This window comes from Scomber japonicus, chromosome 5 (assembly GCF_027409825.1).
Source record: "Scomber japonicus isolate fScoJap1 chromosome 5, fScoJap1.pri, whole genome shotgun sequence".
NCBI lineage: Eukaryota > Metazoa > Chordata > Actinopteri > Scombriformes > Scombridae > Scomber > Scomber japonicus.
In genome coordinates, this window is record NC_070582.1 from 31,869,861 (window position 1) to 31,880,704 (window position 10,844).

General features: G+C 39.6%; 1 protein-coding gene across 1 annotated transcript in view; it reads right to left on the reverse strand.

The window, feature by feature from the left end:
• The window catches only part of cdh13 (cadherin 13, H-cadherin (heart)), a 263,838-nt gene extending 255,298 nt beyond the window's left edge, over positions 1-8,540 (reverse strand). Inside the window, exons 1-2 of the mRNA XM_053319996.1 lie at positions 8,526-8,540; positions 8,110-8,218 (exon numbers count right to left, since the gene is read on the reverse strand). Coding sequence (XP_053175971.1) covers positions 8,110-8,218; positions 8,526-8,540 — 124 coding nt within the window. The remainder of the gene's footprint in view (positions 1-8,109; positions 8,219-8,525) is intronic.
• Between the last annotated feature and the right edge of the window lie 2,304 nt (positions 8,541-10,844).

Consider the following 10,844-nt stretch of genomic DNA (forward strand, 5'->3'; position numbering starts at 1 on the left):
ACTCTACAGGGTGTTTTAACATCATTCAGTTCATTGTGTTGTAGTTTCCGGCCCCCAGCAGGCAGCTGTTTTCAGTGTTGTGGAGCGTTTAGCTGCTAAAAAGCCACATATCTATTTATTGTTAGTGGATCTCAAAACTGACCTAAAAGAGAGAAAATAACAGACTTTAATTCCACAGGGGACCAGAAACACAACTAAGAATGAAAGCTAATGTTGTTTCATATCTGTTGAATGCATACTGTAACCGCATCAACTTAGTTTACTGTATCAACTTAAAAAGGTGATAATATTTCAATTGACAGTTTGTTTCCTTCGGCCCCAGCCAGCCAAGAAATCTGTTAATTGCAGCTTTGCACAAGAATTCTGGTTGATGGTCACAACTCGGGTTGATAGTTTTATCTGTTATTTGACTGCAGTTTAATGGAGTGAGACACATGAGCAGTCAGATGATAAAGCTATGTAAACAAGCTGACAGTTTAGCCAGATTATAAACCACTTCATGGAGGTTAAATTGCAGTCTCAGTAACAATCCCTCACTTAACAGGATGACTGTGGTTGTACTATTAGTCGTAGCAATTGGTTTATTGGCACCATGTACAGTGTTAAACATAAATGTTACCATGTGATATAGTGCACCAGAGTTCATTTATAGCTTATTTTCATCTGCGGCCCCTTCAGTAGGTCAATGTTAAAAAAAATATAACAGCACAATAACAAGCAGTCTAAAGCAAATATCACACAGGGCACATATCAAATGCATAGCTACACATAATAGCACATCACATACAATGTAGAGTCAGTGGTCACACAGCTGAGACGCTTTTAGCAGACTTTTTAATTTGGTTTTAAATGTGCTAATTGAACTGCAGCACCTAGTGTCATCACGCAGGACTTGCCACTGAGTTGTGGCTTTTACAGAGAATATGACTGCCAAAATGTGGTTTGACAAAAAGGAATGGTACAATCTCTTATAGAGAATATTCTCTGTGTTGTAAGTACAGTGATGGTTGTTTACCATGAACAAACTGGATGATTTCACAATCCACCTTTATTTTGTTTCTTTCTTAACCCATACATACTGTTCATATTCTGACTCATAATTAGTCTCTACACCTATTAACATTCATACATTCCCCATAACTTATTAATTAGTGTTTGATTAATCCTTCTGTTTATTCTGTTATGGGAAAAAGACATTCACAGTCACTGTTTTATGGTCCAGGTGAACATTTTTTAGAACATGAGGAACATAAAAACTTCTTTGAATGCAGATTTTGTCTTTTGTTTCATATATAAAGGTCAAACTTATACATTTGTATATGAAAAATGTATGTCAGCTGCTTTTTATCTCCATTATTGTATACTGTAGGTCATATTATGATGAGTCTGGCTAAAAAAGATGTGTAGGAAGTGTTTTTACAGCTTTCTAATGTAGAGAATAGGTTAAATTTGACCCTGAACAGTATGTATGGATTAACCAAACTTTAAAATATGTGTTGCCCTGTTTGATCTGTTTTAGTAATGCCACCATGCCAAGTTGTAATAAACCTTTCAGGAGCTAGATTTTGAATTCCAAATCCTTAGATTTTCCTCATCAAAACTCATCTAGAATCACTCAGCATTACTTTGTATTATCATGGATTTGGATTCATGAACTCTGCTGCATGGTATCTCTGTTACTCACTTTAACTCTTACATACTGTTCATATTCTACACCTTCACAGTATGTTCTGGTTCAATGTTGACCCAGTCTAAGAATCAGCTCATAAAAAGTGTCTATACCAAATACTGAACCACAATCCGTTTAGAAAGCATCAATAGTCGATCTGACTGATCAATAAATGTGTGATTAAACCTTGATTCATGTTTCAGAGAGCAGAGAGAGTGTAGTTTTTAGCTTTAAATCATGTCCAAGGCTTAAATCATAAAAAACAATCAAGGGCCACACAGTAGCACATGAAGTCAACTAAAAGTTATTCAAGCCAAATATTCTCTTGGCATTTTCTTGTGTCACTATTATCTTTGATGTGCCATAAAAAGGATTTACTGACATTTCAGCTTTTTTTATTTTACTCTCCTCTTCCTTCGACATCATTCTGTCCCCCCCTTCCATCCCAGGCCAGGATTCCTCATCTACCAACAGCCTCCAGTCACAAGTTGACCCATATAAGTGTGAATGTAGCTGTGGGCCAGATAAGTCAACTAGAGACCCACATACATTCTTTCATTATCTTTTACCTGTTACAAACAAACACCACCATACATTTAGTGTTTGTGCTACGTTCCAATTTGCAAACATATGCGTATACCCACCCACACACACTCATACGCACACTTCCATACACCTACTAGTAATGGCCTTTCTTGTAATTACTGTAATTTGTCAAAAGCACACCTTGATTTATGGTCAAATTAAAAATACACCGGAAAAGAAGCTGCGAGTCCTGGTGACTCCGGCTACAGAGAGTGATTAATGCTCTGCCATTACGGCCGTGAGAGTGGCATGATCCGGATACCCTGCCACGCAAAGAGAGAGAGAGAGAGAGAGAGAGAGAGAGAGAGAGAGAGAGAGAGAGGCGAGGGAGAACATCAACTCCACGCATCCACGGTGCTCTGGTATAGATGGAGTAGTTGTCGTAGGTGTGTGTGTGTGTGTGTGTGTGTGCTTGGGGTTGAGGTGCGTGGGGTGGCTTGTGGATTGAGGGTAGGTTATATTGCCAAATTTAGTAAGTAGAGCAATAATGTGTGGTGCGCAGCTGTTTTAACTCACAGTAGAGCTAGACTGTATGAAGCCCTCGCTCCGTCTCCATCCAGGGAATCTCCTTCATAATTGACTTTTTGCTTTGGTTTATGCAAATACCACAATTGCTCTGGGTCATGAAACTGTGCCATCTTTGCTGGGAAACCCCAATAAACAGATGAGGAAATGATGCTCTTTCTATGCTAAATGGTAAATATGTTACCTGTATTTCTCTGTTACTGGGGAGACATCTGATGACTTTTTTGTCTGTGGTGAAATAACGAGGTAGTGAATGACAATGCGAAAGGGTTGAAGGCTGCACAACAACGGCGACGTTGTGTAGTGAATAATGGATTTAGTGGGCTGGCTAGAGAAGAAAAGCAAATGCACCACAACAACCTTTATAAAGCGGAAAATAAATCACAAAAGTCATCTTTCATATACTACATGATGGAGTGTTTGTCGAGAGATAATGCATCTTAAGGTGTGTAGTGTTTGTGTGTGTGTGTGTTTGTTTGCGCTTTGCTATGATGTAACAAATTCCCTGAAAAACATTATTGTGTGTTGTGAGCAGTAAAGGACAGCAAACTTTATCATCTAAACTTGGAGAGCAGAGCCGGCAAAGAGAGAGAGAGAGAGAGAGAGAGAGAGAGAGAGAGGGAGAGAGAGGGAGAGAGAAGCAAAAAATAAAACAGATGAGAGAGCTGTTCCATTTGTCCAATTTATCTAAAACCACTTGGCTATATCAGAATTCAAGTACTTTTAAATTGCCTTGATGATATAGTTAGAGGGAACACAGGCGAGAGACAAGAATTGTGCCAGTGAGGAGGTCTTTGGAGCTCCATGCAGTTAATATGCCTCGGGCCTTATGCCAACCAGGAGAGCTCTATGTTCACACACTGCTTCTGAACATAAAGTACAAGTCTCACTGTTAGCAATGCCAAGCCTGGAGAGGACCATCTCCTTCAGGTCATTTCTTTGTTCTTCTTCAAGTCAAGTCTTAAAGAACGCTTAATTAAGAAATGTGAGTGATACTATAAAGAAGGCTAAAGGCTGGCATGTGTGTTGGGTTTTTTTTTTTTTTTTTTTAGGAGTAATCATGTTTGGTGGTGGGATTGTAGGAAGCCCTACAGAGCTCCCCCATGGTGTTGCTCTGCAAGATACAGATAAGGTAGCTCTCTTCATTTCTTCTCTGTATTTCAGCAGCTGTCTGCGTGGTATAGCCTATAGCTTTCCAATGCACCATAAAAATCAAAAAATGTATTTTCCACCTCAGATTTGGAAAAATGAACAGAAAGCAATGCCTTTTTATGATGGCCCCTGTGCACAAAGATGTCCAGCTTCTGCACGCTAACAGTAACGGCATTGCTGATATTATGAAGTACCATTATTTCTGATAGCTGGCCATGTTGGCAGCAGCAAACTGCATCAACTTTACTGCTACCTCTGAGAGGGCAGTGGCGAGGCAAGACACAAACAGCTTGCAAAACTTAGGTGAGCTATAACACCGTCTCAAAATCAATACATCTCACTGCTGTGTTTCTCTGCATCGCGGCAGGAATGGTCGAGACGAAGAAACGTTTAACCCTAACTTTTTCAGAAGAGAACACCTCATTTATCTTTCAGTCGATGTCACTGACTGACTCACCCGCCTATAACGCGTCTCGACCCCTGTGGAGATGTTTGGGATTTGCAACATGTGGTGCTTCTTCTTAGAATGCATGAAGTTTAAGCTCACATTCAAATTCCTCGTTGAATCTAAAGGCATGTGTCTCGTAGTAAGCTGTTCATTTTATGTGCATTTTTTTCTTCCTCTTATGGCTATGATTACTTTTGTAGAGAAACAGAGAAAACCTCATGTTGAATTGGAAGCATAGCATTTCAGGGGGGAGATGAAGGATCAATTTGAGCACAGTTATTTCATAAATTGGAGTCCTTTTTTATCATTTTATGCATTATTCAATAGAAACTGCATTTCTCACCATCGGGTCAAACATCTTTTACATGTAAATAAACTTAACTTGTTCATAAAAAGCAATTTCCTGACTTTTCTATTAAGCTTTGTTTGGAATGGTTGTCATATTGAGCTGTAGTCTGTGGAGCACTTGAGTCTGAAAATACACATTTAATGTAATGTAATTCTTTAAATCATCATCTGAATATATTTAGATTTTAAAACTACATTCAGTAGCAAAATAAACAAGTGGATGAAAGATTAACCTCAAGTTTGCATTGGGTCTAGATTCAATGACTGAACGATGAAAGCACTGATGACACACAGCAATGTGAAATGAGATGTATTCTAAGGTCATGAAGTGAGAAAGACAGGGACATGTTCTCCATTGGCATCCATAACCTGCCCTTTTCCATTTGCTTATTCCGTACATTTCTATTTTCACTCAATTTTTCATGTCAGCAATGACCAGCTGAGTATGAGGAGAAGAAGAGGTGATGTGATAGGAGGACAGACAAAACAGAAAGACAAGTAGTAAAACCAAGAGACAGGGAGAGGAAATGTACGGAGTGACATCACAAACAGCTCAAGCTGCCAAGAGTGGGAAAGACAGACAAACAGTCTGCACACTTTATGTATACACGTTTGTTTCCTGGATGTGGCCATTAGCCATCAGCTTGAACCCGGGTCTGTGCCAACAGGTATCTCCTGCTAACAGACCTCCCCTCCACTGGTAATTATACAGGGGGGTCTACAGCAGGTGGCAAAGGGCTGAGCAGAATTTACATAAATCTGCATGTGTCACTGGGCCTGGCTGCAGCCTCTGGCACTCTGTATAAATCACGCTTACACTCAACAGACAATTTGTTCAAATTTAACAAAATGGATAGTGGGGAGTAGTATCAATGCCCACTCTGAAAACGACTTGGTCAATGCTTTGAATGCATTTGCACTAACAGAGGAGTTTTACTTTTACTTTTCACACACATGTTGCAAGCTATGGACACTGACCCATCCTGCATATGAACAGTTCTATCACTTTTTAGCTGATTGATTCATATATGTATTGCATGAATTAGTTTCTTTTATATGTTGTTTTTTATCACGGTCTTATTGTTTTTCATTTGTTTGTGTAGGTGCTTTGAATCTTTAAGAAACACTTAAAATGATCAGCAACCATAAAGTACTTTTCATAAAACACTTAACTGCACATTTGTGTTGTGCAGTTATGTGCAATTATAAACCAACAACACAACACAGCACATAGTGCAGTATATATGCAAGCTTTCATTTTTTTGTGTGTCTCAGATATGCGCATGCACATGTATATTTATGTTTGTACCGTGTGTGTGTGTGTGTGTGTGTGTGTGTGTGTGTGTGTGTGTGTGTGTGCGTATACAAATATGTACATTTATGTTTATACTGTATGTGTGTATTTGTGCATATGTACAGTATGCATATGTGTGTGGGCTAAGGCATGTGTATGTTTGGGTCCACAACGTGTGGGCAGTGAGAACCCCCCCCCCCCCCCCCCCCCCCCATGGTGACAGGTGTTTCTGCTGACAGGAGCATATTCAAGGTAATGGAACCACTCTGTCGTCCCAGAGCAGAGCACTAAAGCAGAACTGAGTTCTGTCTCCTACTACACGCACCACTGAACCTCCAGATGACAAAATGCCTCGCTGGCTGACCGAATCAAACACAATAAAGCCGAAAAAGAGAAAAAAAATACGATTGAAAGGGAAAACGTTCAGATTTGTCGCATTTTGCTGCCTAAGTAGGAAAGTATGTATTTTCAATTGCATCAGCTGTCCTTCAGTAGAGTGCCACTTAAAAAAAAAAAAAAGTTGGTACTGTATAAGATCATCTCTACAACCTCTGTGTGACAGTTGAGCTATAAAATAATGACACAAGTTGCCTGAAGCAGGTAATGATATTCTACCAATGTAGCTTCACAATGAGTAGTACAACACATTGAGATGATGAAATAAATAAAGAAGTGGCTGAATAATGAGAGGGGAATGAAAACATATTTCAGGATAAATGACAGACAGCAATAACAATCTATAAATTATTCCCATTCGAATTTACATATTTCCTTTCCTTTGCATTTCATCATATTGTACAAATAAAAACAACAACAACTTACTTCAAAAGTGAATGAATTATTGAGCCAATGAATTAGTGAAAACTTCCTCAGACTACCGGTATAGCTGACACGCAGACAGCCATAACTCACAACCCCAGAGGAGCAGGCTGCTAGCCAGCAGACATTATTACTGATCTCTGTGGAGACGATGTGGAGCTGTGCAGATAGGCAATGCTGCAGGGTCCCACAGGAGCAGACTTGACCAATAAGTTGTGGCAGCAATATGGAGTTGAGATTGGACTTCTGTGGTCTGGGTTTCGCAATGGAGTCTGTGGGGAATCTGAGCGACCACTGCAGTAACAAAAGAGTGACAAGGTCTGCTCCCAGAAGGGACCGAGCAGACACGATGATGACCCCCCTCAGCTGCGAGCTCTCAACTACCTCTCAAATCCTTCATGTTTTGATTATAAAACCTGCTGAGATCAAACGCATATTTCTGCATAAGGGAGAAATAGCACTCAGAGGCTGTTGAGGAGTTCTCCAACAGGCTATGTCAACTCAATCACGGTAACGTGGCGGATTGGGACTGAAAAAGCTCCAGCAAAACAGTCACAAGGCAAGCACACATTCATACAGGCGCAAGGTTCACTGTACAGCCCAAAGCTGTCCTCGGGGGGGGAGAGGAACAGAAGTAGAAGAAAACAATACTTTTGTAAATATCACCCAATCAAGGAGAATAATTCATTTGCAGAAAAAAATGATGTTGTTGTTATTGCGGTGCTAAAAAAGCAACCACTTATACATCCTGTTTATGAAAAAGAATCCACATGCATTCTAATGAATGTGAAGAACAAAACAGCCTATACACACACACACACAAATACACATACGCTGTCACCTTGCCTACTGACCTGGAGGGAGCCTGGCTTTGCTCTGCTCAGCTCCCCTTCATATACTGCTATTCAAATCCTCATGAGCCACACAGGCAGACTGAGGGTTTATATGTGTATGCGAGTCTGAACGCCCACATGCAGATTTGTGTTGAAGAATGGCACAGATTTAAAAGAGAGAGAGAGAGAGAGAGAGAGAGAGAGAGAGGAGAGAGAGAGAGAGAGAGAGAGAGAGAGAGAGAGGAGAGAGAGAGAGAGAGAGAGAGAGAGAGAGAGAGGGAGGGAGAGAGAGAGGGAGGGAGGGAGGGAGAGAGAGAGAGAGAGGGAGGGAGAGAGAGAAAGATACACGGAGGTAGCAAAAGAGTAGAATTCAAAGCAAAGCAGAGAAAGTTAGATTCAACACAGCTTTGTTTGTTTTGCTCCTTGTTTGACTGACCTTGTATAAGTGGCTGGCCTCTCTGGATAGGTCCACTGTACGCCACCTGGTATTGTTTGACCTGGAAGCCAGGCACACAGCCATCCTGTTGGCCACCCACGTGGGCAACCTGTGACATAGAGAACAAAGGAAAGGTCAGACTATCACACATGAGCACATGGTTTCTGTGCATATAAACTTGACAGATAAATATTTCCCTTAAAAAAAGATAGACCAGACAACATAAGGCGGAAGAAGATTTGAGGCGGAATGAATGTTTGGTAATGAGAAAAAGAAAAAAAAACTTCCACTTGCACAAAGTTTTTCAAGTGTCAAGGGACTGGTCTATTGAATGGAACTACTTTTGGGTTCATTGTAGATAGAGTTGAGATAGAGTTGAGTACTTTTACCACCAGAATCACTTAACTTATGCTCACTGATGCAACTTCCATCCGTTTTTTTATAGCTCTGATGAGCAGCTAAAAAGTACAGCAGATTATAGAGTTACATTTAGAGGCAGCTGTGATGGTTTGGCTGTGTAATCATCATCTAAAAATGAACACTTTGCACAATAAATTAGTGTAGTCACACCATTTTAATTGTTGTGTCATAGTTTCACCACATCAAATTTGCAAACTAAACTAGGTCATGATGTCATTTGGCAGAGTTTATTTTTTTTATTTTACAATTCAATTAAAACTGACTGAAGACTGCAACATTTCCTCCCTAACTTTTCATTGACCCATTTTCTCCACGAATCAAAGTTATTCAATTTAAACATTATGTAGCAAAGGAAAAAAGAAAAAAAAGCACTTTAACCACTCTTTTGAAAATAACCTTCTCTCAAAGGGTGGGGGTTCCCATGGAGACAGACCATAAAGTGCTGTGCCTCAACTGATTCTCAGATAGAGACCAAACATAGTGTAGATAGGAACAGATTCACAGCTGAGCAAAAATAACAGTTCAGGTTATATGTAGGTCTGATGTATTAATTGAAAGATAAGCCTTTATATTGTTTCTTTCAGACTCTACAGCTTTTTGTTAGGGTTTTTTAAAATTATTTTCTAAAGTGAGCCACTTACAAATACAACTGAGGTTTTGACTTCTGTCTGTATAATATCAAGTAATCATTTTATTAGCTTGCAGGCTTATTTTAGTATGTGTTATGATAAAGAGTAGCTACGTCAAGCATTCAGATTGAGTACAACTCTTGAGAATTAATTCATGTCACCATAAAACCACATACTGCTCCCCAAAACTGACAAATCCCCCGCCAAAATAAAAGTGATGCAAATGACTCCAGGTGCAGGAATGGGCAGTCATCACATGTCTGGTGTTCTTTGCATTAGGTTGCAGTGTGCAAGGCCAGTGTAAACACTAGAGCTTGCTTAACCCTTACATACTGTTCATATTCAGGTGTTTCACAAATATCCCCTCATAATTAGCCTCTGTACAACATTTTGGAACCTAAAATCATTCATGAATTTATACACTTTTTGTTGATGGAGAAAAACAGATTTACAATCATACAATATAAATTACACTGGAGAACAAAAACGCTTTCAATGAATGGTATGAAATGTGAATAAACGGTATTTTTCAATTGTGTGGTTTTTGTTGTCAAACACTCAACAGAAATGTGTTTCAGTTGCACAAAAGCATGTTTTTCCTTCTCTCAAATGAAACCCTGAACAGTGTGTAAGGGTTAAAGAGTGTCAAATCTAACACTCACTCTTCACTTTAGGTTGATTTTCTACACGGGTTCATTTCATTTGCAGACAGCCGCACCAAACAATTAACATTACACAATTTGATAGTGCACAGTTTGTTTGTCTATTTACTTTGAGCCTTGCATTGTTTCATGGAGTGCACACATTTAAGCAATATAGGGTTCTGTATCATTTCTGTTAATCATTTCTTTCTGTGTTTGTCTTGAGTTATCGTAGTTGTGGGAGGCCTTTTCCTGGTGGAACAAAAGGTGGGGCTAAGCGAGCGCTCTTAAATGTTGGGCCAAGCTCATCAGGCTGGACCACTTCCTGCTGTGCCATGGGGGGGGGGGGGGGGGTTTAGTTAGCGTTCATTTTTTTCCCCCCTTGTGTATTCTTTGGTTTGGCCAAGCCACTATTTATGTGCTCCCTTATGTCGTTTGGTCAAGTCTGTTCTGTTCTGTTAACACCTCAGTTCTTTGTTGTTATATTGAGTATCTTTTGTTGACCTTTTTTATAGGCTTAGTTAATACGTTTTCCTTGGTTTTTGTAAAATATTTCATTTTTGGGTAAAAAAAAACCCTATTCTTTTGAATCTTGAATATTCCTGTCTCCGTTGCCTTACTGCTTGATCCCTGACAGTACATCTGGCCTCCATGAGTGGACTGAATGAAAGTTCAGATATGGTACAACTTTATTGATATCCCCTTGCGAGGAATTCAAATTGATACAAGCAGTATAGTGGGGGGAAAAAGTAGCAGCATAAGGGTGAAAGTGGTATAATAAATACAATAAAATAAAAAATGCAAATAAAGTACTATATACAATAAACAATCTCTGGGTAAGTAGATGTGCAATATATAAATGTGCAATGCAGAAGTTCCTGAGGTTATATACATGTGTGCAATGTTTGGGATTTCCATAGTAAACCACAATGTTCCTCTTTTTTAGTAGGAGTGGGAGGTACTGGGAGTTGTGGTGTTGAAAGAGCCCCCCAAGCACTGGCCAAATGCTGGGCTTATGTTGGCAGTCAGTTGTGAGATAGACTCA